This window comes from Pseudophryne corroboree, chromosome 7, assembly GCF_028390025.1.
Source record: "Pseudophryne corroboree isolate aPseCor3 chromosome 7, aPseCor3.hap2, whole genome shotgun sequence".
Taxonomy (NCBI): Eukaryota; Metazoa; Chordata; class Amphibia; order Anura; family Myobatrachidae; genus Pseudophryne; species Pseudophryne corroboree.
In genome coordinates this window covers 376,806,163-376,828,890 of record NC_086450.1, presented here as the reverse complement: position 1 = coordinate 376,828,890, position 22,728 = coordinate 376,806,163, and the positions used below count along the sequence as shown (strand labels likewise).

Here is a 22,728-nt window from a genome sequence, read left to right as displayed (position 1 = left end):
ATGCGGATCTTCTGGAATTACTGCTGGAGGATCCTAGGCCTCTTCCTCTTCACGAGGATCTTCTTCAACAGGGGCCGTTCGTCTATCAAGACTTACCGCAGCTACGTTTGATGGCATGGAGGTTGAACGCAAGAACTTAGCTCGGAAGGGTATTCCGACGACGGTCATTCCTACGCTGATACAGGCTAGGAAGGGAGTAACGTCTAAACATTACCATCGCATTTGGAAAAAGTATGTGCTTTGGTGTGAATTGGTGGAGTTTCAACTGGGACGGTTTATCCTCTTTCTGCAGGTGTGGATGTGGACCTACGCTTGGGCTCCATCAAGGTCCAGATTTTCTAACCACGGATGCAAGCCTCAGGGGTTGGGGCCCAGTCACTCAGGGGGAAACCTTACAAGGAAGGTGGACAAGTCTGAAATCTACTGTTCCAAAAACATTCTGGAACTACGAGCCGTATACAACGGTCTTCTTCAAGCGGAGCACCTTCTGCGAAATCGGCCCACTCAAGTACAGTCGGACAATGTAACGACGCTGGCCTACATAAACCAACAGGGAGGAACAAAGAGCAGAGCTGCTATGTCAGAGGTAACAAGAATCCTACTCTGGCCGGAAAAGCACGAAGTGGCGTTGTCACCAATATTCCTTCCAGGAGTGGACAACTGGAAAGTGGACTTCCTCAGCAGACACGATCTCCATCTGGGAGAGTAGGGCCTTCATACGGAGGTGTTCACAGAGGTGACGAGTCTTTGGGGCGTACCTCAAATAGACATGATGGCCTCCCGTCTCAACAAGAAACTTTGGAGGTACTGTCCAGATCAAGAGATCAACAAGCAGTGGTGGTGGACGCACTGGTAACTCCGTGGGTGTTCAAGTCTGTGCATGTGTTCCCTCCACTTCCACTCATCCCAAGAATTCTAAAACTCATAAAGAGAACAAGAGTTCAGGCGATCCTCATTGCTCCAGACTGGCCAAGAAGGGCTTGGTACGCGGATCTTCTGGAGTTACTGCTGGAAGATCCGAGGCCTCTTCCTCTTCGAGAGGACCTTCAGCAACTGGGGCCGTTCGCCTATCAAGACTTACCATGGCTACATTTGGCGGCATGGAGGTTGAGCGCCAGATATTAGCTCGGAAGCGCATTCCGAACAAGGTTATTCCTACCCTGATACAGGCTAGGAAAGGAGTAACGTCTAAACATTACCATCGCATTTGGAAAAAGTATGTGTCTTGGTGTGAATTGGTGGAGTTTCAACTGGGACGGTTTCTCCTCTTTCTGCAGGTGTGGATGTGGACCTACGCTTGGGCTCCATCAAGGTCCAGATTTCGGCCTTGTCCATTTTCTTCCAGAAGCAATTGGCTGCTCTCCCAGAGGTTCAGACTTTCTTGAAAGGGGTTCTGCACATCCAACCACCTTTTGTGCCTCCTACGGCACCTTGGGATCTTAATGTGGTGCTGCAGTTCCTGCAATCGGATTAGTTTGAGCCTTTACAGGAGGAGGATGTCAAGTTTCTTACTTGGAAGGTGGCCACGCTGTTGGCATTGTCATCTGCTAGACGTGTGTCTGAACTGGGGACACTGTCATACAAGACCCCCTATTTGATTTTCCATGAGGATAGAGCTGAGCTCCGTACGCTTCAGCAGTTTCTTCCAAAGGTTGTGTCAGTTTTTCATATCAACCAACCTATTGTGGTGCCAGTGGCTACGGACTCCTCCATTACCTCAAAGTCCTTGGATGTTGTGAGGGCTTTGAAAATATATGTGAAGAGAACTCGTCACAGGAAGTCGGACGCTCTGGTTGTCCTTTATGATCCCAACAAGGTTGGGTGTCCTGCTTCTAAGCAGAAAATTTCTCGCTTGATCAGGTTTACTATCAAGCATGCTTATTCTACGGCAGGCTTGCCGTGTCCAAAATCTATTAAGGCCCATTCTACTCGTGAAGTGGGTTCTTCCTGGGCGGCTGCCCGGGGTGTATTGGCTTTACAGCTTTGTAGAGCAGCTACTTGGTCAGGGTCGAACACGTTTGCTAAGTTCTACAAGTTCGATACTTTGGCCTCTGAGGACCTAAAGTTTGGTCAATCAGTTCTGCAGGAACCTCAGCACTCTCCCTCCCATACTGGGAGCTTTGGTACATCCACATGGTACTAAATTGGACCCCAGCATCCTCTAGGACGTAAGAGAAAACAGGATTTTAATTACCTACCAGTAAATAATTTTCTCGCAGTCCGTCGAGTATGCTGGGCGCCCGCACAGCGCTTCGTGATCCTGCAGTGGTTACTTTGTTCAGTACTGCTTGGTTCTTGGTTAAGTACTGTTTTGTTACTTGGTTAAGTAATTTGCTCAGCCGTTGCTGAGTTTTCAAGCTGGTTAGCTTGGTTTGCCTTGTATGTGTGAGCTGGTATGAATCTCTCCACTATCTGTGTAAAATCCTTCTCTCGAAGTTGTCCGTCTCCTCGGGCACGGTTTTTAGACTGAGTCTGGTAGGAGGGGCATAGAGGGAGGAGCCAGCCCACACTGTTAAATTCTTAAAGAGCCAATGGCTCCTAGTGGACCCGTCTGTACCCCATGGTACTAATGTGGACCCCAGCATCCTCTACGGACTACGAGAAAAGGATTTACCAGTAGGTAATTAAAATTCTATTTTTATCAACATTCTGGGGCTGAAGAGACACTGGTGTGGGCTGGTGCTGAAGTCTGCAGGGACTTATTCATATTGTTTGAGTTATTAGATATATATGGGATGTGCGCCGGGCCATTTTTGATGGATTGGATTTGGTTCTGATTTGTCGGCCGCAGTGACTGGATTTGGATTTATTTATTTTTTAAATGTACAAAAATGCTAAAATCACATAATTTGGGCCTTTTTTGTCCCTAGAGTATTATTAACCTCAATAACATTAATTTCCAGACATTTCCAGTCAGTTTTGACCACCTCACAATATTGTTTTCAACAATATTGGCCAAAGTCAGCAGCGAGCTAGTTGGTTTACTAAGCGACAGAGCAGAGCCACAAACACACGGCAGTTTATAGCACATTTAAGAAACATAGGTGGTCATTCCAAGTTGATCACACGTAGCAACTTTTTGCTGCTCGGGCGATCAGCTTGACGCCACCTATGGGGGAGTGTATTTTAGCATAGCAGGGCTGCGATCGCTTATGCAGCCCTGTTATGCTTAAAAAGTTTCCTGCAAAACAAGACCAGGGTCAGACTTACTTATCCTGTGCGACGGATCCAGTGACGAAGGTCCCGGAATTGACATAAGACATCTGCCCTCCAAACGCCTGGACACGCCTGCGTTCGCCTCACCACGTCTGGAAAACGGTCAGTTGACGCCCCGGAACGCCTCCCGCCTATCAGTCTTCTTGCGATTGCCGCTGTGATCACTTTTTCCGCTGGCAGGATCGCTGCCCGGCTACTACCGTCACCGGGCAATGACAAGGATGTGCAATGCGGCCGCCGCGCATGCGCACTTCTGACCCGTTCGCACCGCTGCGACTAACTGCAGTGTGCGAACGGATTGGAATGACCACCATGAAATTAATGGTGGTGCAAGATGGAATTATCCTTGGGCCCTTCCCATCAACCCTTATGTTGGATATTAAAAAGGACATGCACAGCTTAACAAACCAAGCCCTACAGCGACAGGAAAACTGCGTGAATCACAGGGTTAGATGCACGTGAAGAGAGCGCAGTAGGGTACAGCGCACCCCCTTGTGATACTCCGAGTCTGGAGTGCACAAAGCAGAGTTACTGTAATTATAATAGCCGAGTCAACACAGTGTACCCCCTACAGTACAGCCCCTTGTGAGAGTCACACAAAAGTTGCAGGCTTGTAGCAGTGTATCCACTTACATATACTATACTAACACAAATGTCCCCCCTAAATAAGTATTTTTTTAATGCCAGTGTATCCCCTTACATATACTATATGAACACAAATGTCCCCCATAATGCAGTTATGTTTTTGTTTTAATTGCAGAGTAAGCGAAGCACACGTCAGCGTGCTGCTATCTTCGAGAAATGGAGCCGAGTCCTGGCCGCGGAACCTTTCATAGAATCCAAGTCCAGCAAGAATCCAACACTGGGAAGAGGACATTCGGACTTGGTGGGGAATCCAAGTCTGGCGAAAACACCAGAGCCTCAGGCTCGTGTGCGCTCAGATTCCCGTGTTCGGAGCGGTTCAGATTCCTCAGAATCCGAACCGATCATCCTTCATATATATTAGTGTGCACTATTTCAACAACGTTCTTGAGCTGGGGCTGAAGAGACACTTGTGTGGGCTGGAGAGGCACAATAGTGGAAGAGGCTGCGTGGGATGGGGAGCACAACACAATGGGGGAAGGGGAGTACAGAACCACGAAGCTATGCCTTCTGTCAGACCATGCCCCTTCCATGAAGCCATGCCCCCTTTTCATGTATGCGCACGCGGAAGGTCCCACATGGAGGGCCACCAGATAAAATCTTACCTAGGGCACCAAATTGGTCAGAGCCGGCACTTGAATAAGGAGCTGTTAGGGTACATTTACCAAATTTTTGCTTTTGACCATAACTCTCTACTTATTTGGTGTGCAACAGTCTGAAGAGATCCCCCTAAAACAATGACTAATTCATCATGCCAATGAAGGGGTTCCGTTTTCTAGATGAAGAATACCTCCACGATTTAACCCCTTATAACCAGTGGTGAGGTCTCTGGCGTTTCAGTGGCTCTTGACTTCCCTTTGATACCTGAACTGTGCCATCAGGTTGGGCCATCCTATCCTGATTCCTAAAAAACACACACGATTCCCCTAAATGTAGTAGAAGTGTATGACGTTGCCGCAACTAGGAGAGGCTAGGGAGGCATCGACCTGGGCGCTGGATTGGAGTGGGCGCTGACACCCCTCTCCCTATGTCACTTAGAGACGGCGGAGCTCAAGTTCCAGACTCGACTAGCTGCCGCCTATCACGGAGCCGGGCACACCACATTGCTGTGATGAAACTCAGAATAAACTACATCTCCCAGCAGCCCTTGCTGCCTGGAGCTGTAGTTTGCTTGCAGTTTCCTCTATAGTGTGTTTGTACCCGGCAGAGCCAGATTGAGAGGGGGCACAAGGGGACAAGTTACCCCAGACTCACTCCCCCCCCCCCCCCCCACACACACACTGCCTTTAATCATCGCATCAGTGCCCTACAGTGTACTGCTGAACTGGAAAAGGAGAGTCAGCCAGAGGTCGGAAAAGGGGTGGGAGGCTTCTGTCACTCGCTGCCCTGCTTATCAAAACAGTGGTGAATAGGCGTCTTAAGCGAGGAGCAGTCCCGCGTGCAGACTCCGGGTGGGCCCCCTCCTTTCCACGGCGCTGTAGGCTCCGACACTGTGCTGGAGCCTACTGCGCATGCACAGGTCTCTGGAAACATGGCGCCCGCCATGTTCCGGATACAAAATTCAAACTGCGCATGCGCAGCGGCAATTTTGGAAGGGATTTTTTGCGCGACAGCAGCGGCTGCAGCACCCGACGCTGGACTCCGGAGAGGTAAGTACTAAAATATGGGTGCAGTGTGGGCCCCCCTGGAGCCAGAGGCCCATGGGCACCACACACATTGCACCCATGACAGAAACACCAATGCATACACCATCTATGGCGAACCATCGATGGTTTGCACCACTCAATGGCCACTGCTGAAAGGTGTTGGCTGGGCTGCGGGCCATTATAAAAATGGGAGTGGGGCTTAGCGGGTGTCAGGGGCAGAGCTATGCTCCGTGTCCCAGAACCTTGCAAAAAATAAATTAAAAGATATTTGTTTATGGCCATCCCTAGTTTGCTTGGATGAGAGTAAGCCAGAGTAGGCAAGCGTACATTAGGCATACAGGTAGCTTATCTTACCATTGTGAGATTTGATGTCTTCTATGAGAGGGGTTAATTCTTCTTGAATTTTCACTTCAATTGTTTTCTTCCCCATCCCAAAGTCTCGCAGTGCTGACAGTGTAAACCTCCTCATAGATTTCCATAACTCTCCATGACTAAATAATAAACCTGAAATTAAGTAAATGACAAGTGAGGTTGTTGCAGTTACAGTAGACACTAAGTAGGAAAGTCTCTTGCATGCCGCTTACCACCCACTAACCACCACCCGCGGCATCCTGCCGCACAGGAGAAGGGTGTCGGTAATGCGGTCATTGTAAAGCGGGGGTGGGGCTACGCTGAAATGATTGCATCACCACGCTCTTTTTAAAAGTGAGAGGGACTGGTGAATGTCTCACTTTTAAAAGCCATAAGTTAGTTGTTAGTTCACATCAGTTCCTAATGTGAATTGCATAAGGCATTGTCCGCTCCTATGTCTGTTCAGTTGTCTACAATCTTCTGGTGAGAGTTTATGACTTAAATATTTGTGGTGACTGAATGTGTAAATCCAGCATTACACTATTGGAGTGTCTCTTTCTTTGCATGTTCCATCCGACCCATACCTGAGAATAATATCTAAGGGAGAACCATAATTGGCAGTGTCCGCTCTCGATATATGTTCAAGTTGTCTACTCCTATTGTAGACCACTGATATTAGTAATACCCCTTTTCCACTATCTTTTTTTACCCGTGTTTTGGCACGGGGGCGCGCATCGACACAGGTTTTTAGTAGGTGGAAACGGGTCAACACGGGTTGAGTGACCCGGGAATCCTACCCGGATAGCTACCTGGGTAGAACACGGTAATGACCCGGGTAAGTGTGCAGTGGAAACGGTCATTACCCGTGTTTTCAGACCCGAGTAACGCTCTGAGACGCTGATTGGTGCTTCTGGGGCACAGGAAGATGATGTCATCCCTGGGAGAAACGCTGGGCACATGCAGGCACCGCAGCAGCTTGCAAACAAACGCGGATGCAAGTCGCTGTGCACATCTATTGCAGCAGCTTGCAAACAACACTACGCTGGGCACATGCAGGCATTGAGGCAGCTTGCAAACAAGCTTTTGGTTCTTTTGATGACATCCTCTTGATGAGACAGTAAAAAGTCCATTTGTAATGACATCAATAGGCTTTTACAGAGCTTACCCGGGTTAGGTGGAAACAGATCCGACACGGGAATAACCCGCGTCGAAGTGCAGTGGAAACGGGGGGGCCGACACGGGTTGTAGCCGGGTTAAAAATCCCGGATCGGACACGGTAATCAGGTGGAAAAGGGGTATTAGAGTCCAGGAGGAACACATATTTGATTGGAAACAAATACACCTACACTATGATGTCTTGTTTATGTCTTTGAATAATATATAGATTGTTGCAAACAGAGGACCGATATGCTGATTCAAAGAGAGAGATATTAAGTATATTGGGGGTCATTCTGACCCGATCGCACACTGCAGTTTATCGCAGCGGTGCGATCGGGTCAGAACTGCACATGCGCCGGTGCTGCAGTGCACCGGCGCATGCCAGACGGCCGAAGGCTATCGGGCTGCTACGATCGCCTCTGCCTGATTGACAGGCAGAGGCAGTCGCTGTACCATAAACACTAAAAACAGCAAGCAGGTAGCGTAGTATGCTGAGAAGGGATCTGCACCAGGACATGAAAGGAGAATGAGGAAGATGAGGAGGGGGATTCTGATGATGGAGCAAGATGTGTACCGTATAGAGCAGGCAGAATGGAGTCTTGTCGAGCACTTAAATGCTTTAATTTTCTAATTCAAATTTTTCAAAATATCTAAAAAAACCTTATGTGATATCAAATTTTGAGTAAATATTTAGATTCTAAACAAAAAATGACAAGGAAATTTACATATATAATGTCAGAGCAGTGTTATAAAATATCACCAAACACTGCTAATACATGAGTATAATTACTTCAGCTCTCCAATACTTCTACACAAGTTTGGGGATTGAGTTAATATATATAGGAGAAATGTATCAAACCTTTCAAAGAAGTGGACAAGTGGAGAAGTTGCCCAAATCAACATATGATTTTATAGAATGTACCTGATATATGCTAGCTAGAAGCTGCTTGGTGTCAACTTCTCCACTAATTCACTTTTTAGAAGGTTTAATAGGGTTAGCCTTTGTGGGAAGGTTAGGCACTAGGGGGAGGTTAGGGTTAGGCACTAGGGGGAGGTTAGGGTTAGGCTATGGGGGAAGGTTAGGGTTATGCATGCACTTGGGTGAGGTTAATGTTAGGCAATGGGGAAGGCTAGGGTTAGGCACCAGGGGGAGGTTAGGCTTAGGCTATGGGGGACGGTTAGGGTTAGGCACTAAGGGGAGGTTAGAGTTAGGCTCTGGGGAAGGTTAAGGTTAGTCACTAGGGGGAGGTTAGGATTAGGCACTGGGTGGAGGTTGGGTTTATGCTATGGGGTTAGGTTTGGATTGGGTACTAGGGGGAGGTTAGGGTTTTATTATTGGAGAAGGTTAGATTTAGGTACTATGGAGAGGTTAGGGATAGGCTAGGGAGCAGGTTAGAGCTAGGCACTAGGGGGATGTTAGGGTTAGGCTAAAGTGAAAGGTTAGAGTTAGGCTCTGGGGGAGGTTAGGATAAGGCTATGGGGAAGGCTAGGGTTAGGCACTAGGGGGAGGTTAGAGTTAGACTCTGGGGAAGGTTAGAGTTAGGCACTATGGGGAGGTTAAGGTTAGGCCATGGTGGAAGGTTAGGGTTAGGCACTAGGGGAAAGTTAGGGTTATGCTATGGGATTAGGTTTGGGTTATGCACTAGCGGGAGGTTAGGGTTATGTTATTGGAGAAGGTTAGGCACTAGGGGGAGGTTCGGGTTAGGCTATGGGGAAAGGTTAAGCACAAGGGGAAGGTTAGGGTTAGGCTATGGAGGAAGGCTAGGGTTAGGCACTAGGGGGAGGTTAGGGTTATGCTATGAGGTTAGGTTTGGATTAGGCACTAGGGGGAGGTTAGGGTTATGTTATGGGGTTAGGTTTGGGTTATACACTAGGCGGAGATTAGGGTTATGTTATTGGAGAAGATACTAGGGGGAGGTTAGGGTTAGGCTATGGGGAAGGTTAGGGTTAAGAACTATGGGGAGGTTGGGGTTAGGCTATGTGGGAAAGTTAGGTACTAGGGGCAGGTTAGGGTTAGGAACTAGGGGTTAGGTTTGGATTAGTCACTAGAGTTAGGTTAGGGTTAGGCTAGGGAGCAGGTTAGAGTTAGGCACCAGAGGGATGTTAGGGTTAGGCTGTGGGGAAAGGTTAGGGTTAGGTATGAGGGGGAATTAAGGGTTAGGCTATGGGGAAGGTTAGTGTTAGACACCAGGGGGAGGTTAGGTTTAGGCACTAGGGAGAAGTTAGGGTTATGCTATGGGGTTAGGTTTGAGTTAGGCACTAGGGGGAGGTTAGGGTCATGTTATTGGAGAAGGTTAGGGTTAGGCACTAGGGGATGGTTAGGGTTAGGCTAGGGAGAAGGTTAGGGTTAGGTACTAGGGGGTCGTTAGGGTTAGGCTATGGGAAAAGTTAGGGTTAGGTATGAGTGGGAGTCAAGGGCTAGGCTATGGTGAAGGTTAGTGTTAGGCTCTAGGGGGAAGGTTAGAATTAGGCTATGGGGAAAGCTAGGGTTATGCACTGTGGGGAGGTTAGGGTTAGACTATGGAGGAAGGTTAGGGTTAGACACTAGGGGGGTAGGGTTAGGCTATGGGGAAATTTAGGGTTAGGCACTAAGTTGAGTTTAGGGTTAGGTCATCAGGATATTTATGATTATACACTGGAGGGAGGTTAAGATATGGGATAAGGTTAGGATTAGGCAGTAGGGGTAGGTTAGGGATAGGTTATGGAGGAGGTTAGGGCTATGCACTAGGGTCATGTTAGGGTTAGGCTATGGGAGAAGGTTAGGGTTAGCCACTAAGGAGAGGTTAGGGTTAGGCTATGGGGGAAGGTTAGGGTTAGGCACTAGGGCATCGGTGGCCATCCCACGGCTCTCGAGCCACATATGGCTCTTTCTTCCTCCGCATGCGGCTCGTGAGTTTGAGTCTAGCCTCCCGCTGTCTGACTGCAGTGCCCGGCGCCGGCCTGTGTGCCAATCAGAGCTCGCGGACCGGCAGCCAATCAAGAGTCTTAGCTGCCGGTCCATGAGCTCTGATTGGCTCACGGACCGGCACCTAATTGGCGACAACGCCGCCGGAGACTGAGGGGCAGGAAAGGCGCACACTGCGCTCTCCTCCCCTCACAAACAGCACTGCAGCAGAGCAGAAGCGCGGTGAGCAGCACGGGTGATGGGGGGGCATATATGTATCTGGTACTGTGGGGCATATATGTATAGGGCACTGTGGGGGCATATATGTATCTGGCACTGTGGAGGCACCCATTTTTGGCCATTTTTATATGTATGTGGCACTGTACACAATAACTGAAACAGGGGTTAGGACACAAGGTCATACTCCTACAAACATCATACCGAAAGGTGTGCGCACAAAAATGGGGTGTGGCTTTGTGACAACTAGGCCACGCCCCCATTTTTGCACGTGTGCCTTCGGCGCATGCATGAGAGTGGCTCTTACTCTTGACTAAAGATCTTTTCTGGCTCTTTGCCTCTGACTGATTGGCCACCCCTGCACTAGGGAATGTTAGGGTTAGGCTATGGGGAATGGTTAAGGTTAGGTAATAGGAGGATATTAGGATCAGGCTATGGGGGAATGTCAACATGGTGATTGTCAAAATTATGAATACTGACATTTGAATGTCGATGTATCATACCTAACCCACTGGAATGCAGAATCAAAGGAAGCTGTGAGTGCAAAAGTCCTTTATTCATATCAAAGGAAAATGTATAGAGCATTGGCCAGTATAAGCTTTGCAAAATGAATGGGATATAAAAGTGATGCAACATAGGAATTTGGCATGGAAAAGCAGTAATGGGGGGGGGAAATTTGGAAGGTGACTAGCAATCCCAGGTAGAACCCCAACCCATGACGTGGAGAGAGCCATGAGAACCATGGACCTAGCTATAGAGTAGCATATGTATTCCTTAATCCGCGGGAAAGCATCTGCATGTGATATGTGAGTAGTCTCGCAGACGTTTTATAAAGTGAAAGGTCTGATGAGAAGAAGCAACCTGAGGCGAACTTTGTACAGCACAAAGTCGAGTACATGAAGGAGTATATACTATATAGATAAAATGCTATCTCTCAGCATAACATTGGGTTACATACGTAATCCCGGCAAGCGGAATGCCGGCTGTCAATATCCCGACAGTGGGGCGAGCGCTAGGAGTCCCCTTGTGGGCTTGGATCTCTTCACACTCTATGGGTGTCGTGGACACCCACGAGTGGGAATAGCCCTCATGAGCTGGGATTCCGGTTGCCGGCATTGTCAGCTGTCGGGATGTCGGCATCGGTATCCTGGACGGCATTGTAACATCAGCAGGAGTCCAAGTAAGCTACAAGGAGATGGCAATGACAATACTGCACATTCTTACACCACAGTATGATTTCTCAGTAGTGGCTTTTAGTCATGCGCTGCCGAGCTATTAGAGGCTGTCTGGGCCAATCTACTGCAGTTTCAGGAGTGCATACCTGTTATAACAAATGCTTAGAACTCTACCTTCATATCAAAGGTAGCAAAACCCAGCAAAATATACAATAAACAATAAATGGAAAGATTATATTTACATTGCAGATTACCATTAAATGAGAGTTGTTGCTATACTGAAGATAATCATGTTGTACAACTGTAAGTTGCTGACTAGGGGGGTTAGTTAGAGTTGTTAGCAAACCAAAAAAAGTTAGCAATTGGGCAAAAGCATGTTGCACTGCAGGTGGGGCACAGGGCAGATATAACATGTGCTGAGAGAGTAATGCTGGCCATACATTAGGACAACCAGCATCCGATCCGATTCCTCATATGATTTCCCTTCAATCCCCTGTGGAACCCATCGCACATGATTTGGCTTTATTTATTTTTTTTCATAAGATGAATCATACGATCTATCGTATGATCGTATGCCTCACCTAGCACGTGATCACAAAAAAATATTTTAAGGACGATGATCGTATGCACCATCGTACGATGCATCGTATGTGCATACAATGAGGCTAATTCAGGTTGGATCGCAAATCGCGATCCAACCGGAATTATTGCGATCGCCCCGTGGACGCATGAGCAGTGCCTTCCTGCGCATGCGCCCACACTTTCTTTGCGGGGGGGGGGCATAGAAAATGGGTGGGTTGGGACGGCAACACTCCGTTTCCAGAGCGGAGGCGGAGCGTTGCGGGGGCGATGCTGCGTGAACGGGGCGTGGCAGAGTGTGGCATGATCTTGGTGGCTGCGTAACATCACATGCAGCCGCCGTGATGTGGATCATGGCGGAGGGCCTCCTGCGGGTGCAGCTAAGCTGCTCCAGCAGGAGTCATCACTAATTTCTATGATGAACCAGAAATTGCAATGCGATCCCAATTTCTGCTTCATCAAGGGGGAGGGGAAGCGGGCACAGGGCCGGCGCCACCACTAGGCAGCTTTAGGCAACTGCCTATGGGCGCCGGCACTTGGAGGGCGGCGCTGAGTGAAGCAACAAAATCAATGATGTCACAGACTCACAGGATCTGCACTGCGCTCACCGCGAGGGATGTATGGCGCCTGCTCACCCGGTGTCATGTTTTTTTGTGTGGAGGTCTGGAGGAGCTGAAGCTGCTACAGTGAAAGCTGTGTAACGCTGCAGCTTTCAAACACGGAGGATGGGAGGGGAGGGGAGGGGAGGACATATCCTGGCCCGCCTGCTCTGCCCAGGCTGGATCCCAATTCGCGGGTATTTAGGGGGGGGGGCCTAATGCTGCGAAGTCCCGTCCCCATCATAGACCTGTTCCCCTCTGGTCGGTATCCTCCTTTACAGCTGTGACTGTGAGTCTCTATTTATATATGTGCTGCAGCCTGGCCTGCAGTGTGATTACACCGTGTGTCCCACTAACTTATAATATATACAGGATGTATATATCACCCAGTGCACTATATGTGTGCATTATATCTTATATACTGTACTGTGTATATTATATACACAGCAGTGTGATTACGCTGTGTCCGCTGTATTATATACTGTGTGTATTTTATATATATATATATATATATATATATAAGTAATATGAAGGGGTGCACTCTCCAGGCTCTCATTAGAATCCAAATCTTTTATTGAGACATAGATACAATCAGTATTGCTGACGTTTCGGTCCTCACTGTGATTTGGATTCTAATGAGAGCCTGGAGAGTGCACCCCTTCATATTACTTATGCACCAGGAATGAGGAGTTTATCTTCTGAACATGGTAAGAAGCACCCCAGCACATTGTTGGATTTAGTGTGTGTGTGTGTGATACCAGAAAGTATCCCGCACTCGGGGACGTTGCTATCAGTTGCAGGAGTGCCGGGCACCCATAGGAGCATATATATATATATATATATCTCTCTCTCTCTCTCTTACCCAGCAAACTGTAAGTGTACATTATACTATATGTACTGTGCGTATTATGTGGTGTATACATATCACACACTGTACTATATATGGTATATGTGTGCCATATACTGTGTATACTGTACTGTGCAATACCATTGGCGGAAGCCCATCTGGTTCTCTGCCATGGATGGCAAAAATATTCAACATCAAGGATAAATAATCGATGATTCAGAATCATCGATGGTCGATGGCCATCCCTACTGTGTTGTGCTGTACTCAGGTAGTATACTGTATCTCCTGCTGGCTCTCCCTCTCTCTCTCTCTCTATCTCTCTCTCTCTCTGTCTTTCCCTGACACTCTCTCTCTTGCTCCTCTCTGTCTGTTTTCTCTAGCTCCCTAACATTGTCTCACTGCCCCCCCCCCCCACTGTCTCTCTCTTCCTCTCTTTCTGACACTGGGGGTCATTCCGAGTTGATCGCTCGCTAGCAGTTTTTAGCAGCCGTGCAAACGCTATGCCGCCGCCCTCTGGGAGTGTATTTTAGCTTAGCAGAAGTACGAACAAATGCATCTCAGAGCAGCTACAAAAAAATATTGTGCATTTTCTTAATAGCTGCAGACCTACTCAGCGCTTGCGATCACTTCAGACTGTTCAGTTCCGGATTTGACGTCACAAACACTCCCTTGCTTTCTCCCAGCCATGCCTGCGTTTTTCCTGGCACGCCTGCGTTTTTCCGAACACTCCCTGAAAACGGTCAGTTGCCACCCAGAAACGCCCACTTCATGTCAGAAGTGCCGGTTTTCACTTAATCGCTGCGCTGCGAACATTTTTATCTAGTGATCAACTCGAAATGACCCCCTCTGTCTCCATGACACTCTATCTCACTCTCTGTGACACTGTCTCTCCCTCCCTGCCTGAAACTGTCACTCTCTCCCTGACACTGGCTCTCTCTCCCTCTCCCTCTCTCCCTGACACTGTCGCTCACTCCCTGACTCTCTATGTCTGGGGCCCGTCTCTGCCTCCCCCTCATGGGGGGAGGGGCGCTGAAGATTTGCCTAGGGTGCTGAGAAACCTTGCACCGGCCCTGGGCGGGCAGAATGCTGGGCGGCCTTGCCCTGTGATGGGTGGCTCCCAGCATGCTAACAAAAGGATTGCAAATTCTGCTAATTAGCAGAATTTGCAATCCTTACTGCAGGCTTACCTACCCTCCCGCATTCAGCGGGAGGCTCCCGATTTTTAGTTGAGCCTCCCGCTGCCCCGCATACCTTGACAGCCCTCCCGGTTTTTACAGGTCCGAGGCTGAAAATATGGACTGCGCATGCGCAAGTCCGGAGAGGTCGGGGGGTGGGGCCAGCACGGGAGACTGCCTGGCTGGCCACAGCATGGTTGTGTGTACTGTGTAGCAGAGCCACACTGCAGCAGGGCTCTGCTTCTGCTTTCCTGTGGCTGGCCCCGCCCACCACACTCGGGGCTGCAGCATGGATCAGCCCAGCAGCAGCTTCCTCCTCCTGGCTCCTGCTCCTCGCCTCTCACTGGAGTGTCTGCACTAGGCTGTCTCCCCTCACTGTCCCAGGGTCAGCTCCCAGCCTTTACTGGAAGGGGCAACATACCCAGGTGGGTGCTGGAGGTAACGTGGGGGAATGGAGGCTGTGTGTTATATAATGTGTGTATAATATGATGTAATCTAGTACTGAGTGCAATATGGGGGTGGAAGGGATGTGTATAATGCAGTATAATGTGGTGCTGGGTCTATATGGGGGGGGGGGGGCTGTGTAGTGTACTGTATGCTGGGTATAATGTAATATGGGTGAGGGGATCTGTGTAATATGGGGAAGGGGGCTATGTACTGTATGCTGTGTTTACTGTAGTGTGGTACTGGGTGTAATTATGGGGGGCTGTGTATAATGTAATGTGTACTGAGCAGGGTGGTTCTATAGATACCAGTGCTGCAAGTATGGCGGTATGGCGTACCGGTAAGAAATTCCTAACCGGTACACTCTGGGGCAACGTGTATCTGACACTGCTGGGGCAACGTGTATCTGGCACTGCTGGGGCAACGTGTATCTGACACTGCTGGGGGCAACGTGTATCTGGCACTGCTGGGGGCAATGTGTATCTGGCACTGCTGGGGCAACGTGTATCTGACACTGCTGGGGGCAACGTGTATCTGGCACTGCTGGGGCAACGTGTATTATCGGACACTGCAGGGGGCAACGTGTATCTGGCACTGCTGGGGGCAACGTGTATCTGGCACTGCTGGGGCAACGTGTATTATCTGACACTGCTGGGGGCAACGTGTATCTGGCACTGCTGGGGCAACGTGTATCTGGCACTGCTGGGGCAACGTGTATCTGGCACTGCTGGGGCAACGTGTATCTGACACTGCTGGGGCAACGTGTATCTGACACTGCTGGGTGCAACGTGTATCTGGCACTGCTGGGGCAACGTGTATCTGGCACTGCTGGGGGCAACGTGTATCTGGCACTGCTGGGGGCAACGTGTATCTGACACTGGCAACGTGTATTATCTGACACTGCTGGGGGCAACGTGTATTATCTGACACTGCTGGGGACAACATGTATTATCTGACACTGCTTGGGGCAACGTGTATTATCTGACACTGCTAGGGGCAACGTGTATTATCTGACACTGCTGGGGACAACGTGTATTATCTGACACTGCTGGGGACAACGTGTATTATCTGACACTGCTGGGGACAACGTGTATTATCTGACACTGCTGGGGACAACGTGTATTATCTGACACTGCTGGGGCAACGTGTATTATCTGACACTGCTGGGGACAACGTGTATTATCTGACACTGCTGGGGACAACGTGTATTATCTGACACTGCTGGGGACAACGTGTATTATCTGACACTGCTGGGGACAACGTGTATTATCTGACACTGCTGGGGACAACGTGTATTATCTGACACTGCTGGGGACAACGTGTATTATCTGACACTGCTGGGGACAACGTGTATTATCTGACACTGCTGGGGGCAACGTGTATTATCTGACACTGCTGGGGACAACGTGTATTATCTGACACTGCTGGGGACAACGTGTATTATCTGACACTGCTTGGGGCAACGTGTATTATCTGACACTGCTGGGGACAACGTGTATTATCTGACACTGCTTGGGGCAACGTGTATTATCTGACACTGCTGGGGACAACGTGTATTATCTGACACTGCTGGGGACAACGTGTATTATCTGACACTGCTGGGGACAACGTGTATTATCTGACACTGCTGGGGACAACGTGTATTATCTGACACTGCTGGGGACAACGTGTATTATCTGACACTGCTGGGGACAACGTGTATTATCTGACACTGCTGGGGACAACGTGTATTATCTGACACTGCTGGGGACAACGTGTATTATCTGACACTGCTGGGGACAACGTGTATTATCTGACACTGCTTGGGGCAACGTGTATTATCTGACACTGCTGGGGACAACGTGTATTACCTGACACTGCTGGGGACAACGTGTACTATCTGACACTGCTGGGGACAACGTGTATCTGGCACTGCTGGGACAACGTGTATTATCTGACACTGCTGGGGACAACGTGTATTATCTGACACTGCTGGGGACAACGTGTATTATCTGACACTGCTGGGGACAACGTGTATTATCTGACACTGCTGGGACAACGTGTATTATCTGACACTGCTGGGGACAACGTGTATTATCTGACACTGCTGGGGACAACATGTATTATCTGACACTGCTGGGGACAACGTGTATTATCTGACACTGCTGGGGGCAACGTGTATTATCTGACACTGCTGGGGACAACGTGTATTATCTGACACTGCTGGGGACAACGTGTATTATCTGACACTGCTGGGGACAACGTGTATTATCTGACACTGCTTGGGGCAACGTGTATTATCTGACACTGCTGGGGACAACGTGTATTATCTGACACTGCTGGGGACAACGTGTATTATCTGACACTGCTGGGGGCAACGTGTATTATCTGACACTGCTGGGGACAACGTGTATTATCTGACACTGCTGGGGACAACGTGTATTATCTGACACTGCTGGGGACAACGTGTATTATCTGACACTGCTGGGGACAACGTGTATTATCTGACACTGCTGGGGACAACGTGTATTATCTGACACTGCTGGGGACAACGTGTATTATCTGACACTGCTGGGGACAACGTGTACTATCTGACACTGCTGGGGACAACGTGTACTATCTGACACTGCTGGGGACAACGTGTATTATCTGACACTGCTTGGGGCAACGTGTATTATCTGACACTGCTGGGGACAACGTGTATTATCTAACACTGCTGGGGACAACGTGTACTATCTAACACTGCTGGGGACAACGTGTATTATCTGACACTGCTGGGGACAACGTGTATTATCTGACACTGCTGGGGACAACGTGTATTATCTGATACTGCTGGGGGCAACGTGTATTATCTGACACTGCTGGGGACAACGTGTATTATCTGACACTGCTGGGGACAACGTGTACTATCTAACACTGCTGGGGACAACGTGTATTATCTGACACTGCTGGGGACAACGTGTATTATCTGACACTGCTGGGGCAACGTGTATTATCTGACACTGCTGGGGACAACGTGTATTATCTGACACTGCTGGGGACAACGTGTATTATCTGACACTGCTGGGGGCAACGTGTATTATCTGACACTGCTGGGGACAACGTGTATTATCTGACACTGCTGGGGGCAACGTGTATTATCTGACACTGCTGGGGACAACGTGTATTATCGGACACTGCTGGGGACAACGTGTATTATCTGACACTGCTGGGGACAACGTGTATTATCTGACACTGCTGGGGACAACGTGTATTATCTGACACTGCTGAGGGCAACGTGTATCTGTCACTGCTGGGTGCAACGTGTATCTGGCACTGCTGGGGCAACGTGTATCTGACACTGCTGGGGGGCAATGTGTATCTAGCACTGCTGGGGCAATGTGTATCTGAAACTGCTGGGAGCATATATGGCACTGCTGGGGGCATTTGTGTATCTGGCACCGTGGGGCATTTGTGTATCTGGCACCGTGGGGGCATATCAGGCACTGTAGGAGCATATGTGTATCTGGCACTATTGGGGTCATATGTGTATCTGGCCCCCCCTATATGTATATCACGCCCCCATTTTCATTGGCCATGCCCCATGTGGCATTTGGCCACACCCATTTGGGGGGGGGGCATGCACGCCTTCGGCGCACACACACAGTACCACTGACACTTTTTTCTACTTGCAGCACTGATAGCTACTCTGGGTACGCACCACAGTAGGGCACCCTGACCCGGTCCCAGTTAGCCACATGCAGAAATAAGCTCTGGTGGGGGAAGTGGCAGTCTGTGTCTCAGCTGCCTGGCCTGCACTGCGCCATTGTGTTTGTGGGTGAGCCGCGGCTCCTTTGCTTAGCCGGCTGCTGTTCCACACTGGCATTGGACTGCGACAGGTGGTTTGAGAGGAGTCCCTGACCTGAGGACTCTGCTGAGCCTGCATGCATATGTTAGCAGTGGCAGCAGTGGGCAGCACCCCTCGAGTAAGTGGGCCAGGCTCCCAGTACCATCAAGTGTCCTCACTCCTAAAAGTCATGTATACTAATGTGTAAGGGGCACTATTACTGTGGGCATAATGTGTACGGAGCACTACTAATGTGGGCGTAATGTGTACGGAGCACTACTAATGTGGGCGTAATGTGTACGGAGCACTACTAATGTGGGCATAATGTGTACGGAGCACTACTGATGTGGGCGTAATGTGTAAGGAGCACTACTGATGTGGGCGTAATGTGTATGGAGTACTACAACTGGGTTTTTTTGTGAGATCACACCCCCTTTATTTTTTTCAGGCAAGCACCTTTGGCGTGCACAAGAGTACTCCAGGGGTGCCAAAGTATTTATTATTGTATATGTGGGTGTAATATATATCAATCCCGCACCAGTGTATATAGATTTTCTATTTCTCCATCTCTTCTCACGAATGTACACAGTATATAGTGTACCTATATTACTCTTTTTTTTTTTTTTTTGCTGCTTATAGTGCTATAGTTTTCACCTGCCATTGTAGGACACACCCCTGAGTGGTAATAACTACGCCCATAGGCAGAGCTAGACACACCCCTCAACGGCACATTCTGCTGCCACCTGGAATCTCCCTGAAACTAGTTTTCAAAAGTAGGCAAGTATGCCTTACTGAAATAGGCCAAATGTGCATACGATTATGACGGATAATATGGGCTGCACAAATAATTAAATGATGCGACGTTTGACCAACAGGGATGCGCACTGCATTGTAATCCTACCAAAAACACATACGATGTGCACACAATGCGTCACACGATGCGTTGAAGTTTTGGACAATTGCTATTTTTTTTGGTTTGAAACTCTGTATAACCACCTATGTTTCCGCCATAGTAATTAGTTATACGGACAGTAGAAGAAGAGAGGTTGCGTCATTAAGTGTAAAATGCCAGATTTCCACTGATCTATATTACAAAAAGGTCTCTGAAATTACATGGCTATTGCTATAGATGAAGTGTTTGTTCTCATTACCATTTCCTTTTGTGAGCAGTGACATGATCGGTATTTCCGCCCTATATCCGAAATCATCAGCTTGGGTGATGAGAGCGTCCTTCACCGCTTTGTATCCAGCAATTATCACCACCTTCTTGGGTCCAAACTGTATAGTAAAGACTTCTCCATATTTCTCAGAAAGCTGCAAAATATTACCATGTGCAATTGAATGAAAGTTTAACATTTTCCCTTCAGTCAAAGCATTTTCAAAAAGTACTATTATCTATAGCCTCCTAGTTCATCCTTTGAGATCACATCACTTTTCTAAGGGGGTAATTCAGAGTTGATCGCAGCAGCAAATTTGTTAGCAGTTGGTCAACGAATGATGTAGTTTTGCACAGGGTCTAGCGATGCATTTCAGTCACACTGCTTGCCGCAGAGTGATTGACATGAAGTGGGTGTTTCTGGGTGGCAACTGACCGTTTTCAGGGAGTGTGCGGAAAAACGCAGGCGTGCCAGGGAAAACGCAGGCGTGGCTGGGCGAACGCTGGTCGGGTTTGTGACGTCAATTCCGGAACTGAATAGTCTGAAGTGATCGCAAGCGCTGAGTAGGTTTTGAGCTACTCTGAAACTACACAAAAAAATGTTGTAGCCGCTCTGCGATACAACCGTTCGCACTTCTGCTAAGCCAGTGGTTCTCAAACTCGGTCCTCGGGACCCCACACGGTGCATGTTTTGCAGGTAACCCAGCAGGTGCACAGGTGTATTAATTATTCACTGACACATTTTAAAAGGTCCACAGGTGGAGCTAATTATTTCACTTGTGATTCTGTGAGGAGACCTGCAAAACATGCACCGTGTGGGGTCCTGAGGACCGAGTTTGAGAACCTGTGTGCTAAGCTAAAATACACTCCCAGTGGGCGGTGGCATAGCATTTGCACGGCTGCTAAAACTAGCTAGCGAGCGATCAACTCGGAATGACCCCCATGGTTTTGCCCAACTGCTAACAAATTTGCTGCTGCAATGAACTCTGAATTACCCCCTAAGTGTACACAATAAAAAGAATACTGCTCCAGCAGCACTATAGATGACAAGGTATACTCTTATACTTCCAGCTCTAGATGTGGTTCTCTCAGTTGCAATGCCGTAATTAGACATTTTAGCGTTGTGTGCAAGAAATGGCATTGGCGCCCCCCCTTATGTAAAATAGGGGCAGTGCGCGCCGTTGGTGTGCACATAAAATATAGGGCGTGGCTTCATGGGGAAGGGGTGTGGCCACAAAATAATACCAATTCATATTACGGTGCATAGTAGTCTCCATTATTCCCATTACACTGCACAGTAGCGCCACTACACCAGGTAGAGCCCCCTTTACCCATTACGGCGGAAAGATTCCCTTTTTTACACATTACGACAGCCAGTCCCCGGCCCCTTTTTACACATTACGGCAGCCAGTTCCCCTTTTTACACATTACGGCAGTCTCCCTTTTTACACATTACGGCAGACAGTCCCCCTTTTTACACATTATGGAAGACCGTGTCCCCTTTTTACACATTACGGCAGACAGTCCCCCTTTTTACACATTACGGGAGCCAGTCCCCCTTTTTACACATTACGGGAGCCAGTACCCCTTTTTACACATTACGGCAGCCAGTCCCCCTTTTTACACATTATGACAGACAGTCCCCCTTTTTACACATTATGGAAGACCGCGTCCCCTTTTTACACAATACAGCAGACAGTCCCCCTTTTTACACATTATGGAAAACCTCTTCCCCTTTTTACACATTATTGCAGACAGCGTCCCCTTTTTACACATTATGGCAGAGTCCCCTTTTTACACATTACGCCAGACAGCGTCCCCTTTTTACATATTACGGCAGACAGCGCCCCCCTTTTTACACATTACGGCAGACAGTGTCCCCTTTTTACACATTACGGCAGACAGAGTCCCCTTTTTACACATTATGGCAGCCAGTCCCCCATTTTACACATTACGGCAGACTGCGTCCCCTTTTTACACATTATTGCAGACAGCGTCCCCTTTTTACACATTACGGCAGACAGCGTCCCCTTATTAACGTGGTATAGATTGATCTATAGAGCTAATATGGCGCCAGATGAGCCCCTTAAAAGCAGCACCCCTTTGAACTCATGGTATTCCCTTATACCTAGATATGGAATGTGGCATGCAAAAAGTAGGTACAACAGGGTGCGCTAATGAGCTGATAGATTCCTGAATGTGAAAATAACACAATCCTTTATACAATTCCAATGGTGATTAGAATAAAATTCCCTTAATAATGGAATCAGATACTTCCCTTAATGCTTCACAAATGCTCACAGTTTTCCAACGGATTCCATATGTAAAGGAAACAACAGAATGGCATATAGTGTAGTATGTTTGTATAGGGATATTTAATATTTCTGTTATAACAACTTCTTCATAAAACTTAGAACATGAAAATACTACAAATTAACACACAAACGATGTGGAAATCTTGTTTAAAAAATGCACCCTAATGGAGGGTAATATTTGGGTGGAGGATTACCAGATAGTAGTGAATGTCGGGCCTTCAGGTGTAAATATTGGATGTCAGGCTCCGGAACCTTGCTCCCTTGACCGTATCTCCCCTCCGTCTGGTTCACCTTTTCCCCAATTAAGTAGAGGCACACACTGCACTCTCCAGCTGCAACGCGTTTCGGGGTATTCCCTTCCTCAGACTGCCTGAGGAAGGGAATATAGCGTCCCCTTTTTACACATTACGGCAGACAGCGTCCCCCTTTTTACACATCATGGCAGCCAGTCCCCCTTTTTACACATTATGGCAGATAGACAGAGATAGTTAGACAGATA

General features: G+C 48.4%; 1 protein-coding gene across 2 annotated transcripts in view; it reads right to left on the bottom strand.

The window, feature by feature from the left end:
- The window catches only part of LOC134945330 (cytochrome P450 2K1-like), a 170,813-nt gene that overhangs the window by 109,922 nt on the left and 38,163 nt on the right, over positions 1–22,728 (bottom strand). For both annotated transcript variants that reach the window (XM_063934535.1, XM_063934534.1), the window contains exons 2-3: positions 19,910–20,072; positions 5,859–6,008 (exon numbers count right to left, since the gene is read on the bottom strand). In XM_063934535.1, coding sequence (XP_063790605.1) covers positions 5,859–6,008; positions 19,910–20,072 — 313 coding nt within the window. The remainder of the gene's footprint in view (positions 1–5,858; positions 6,009–19,909; positions 20,073–22,728) is intronic.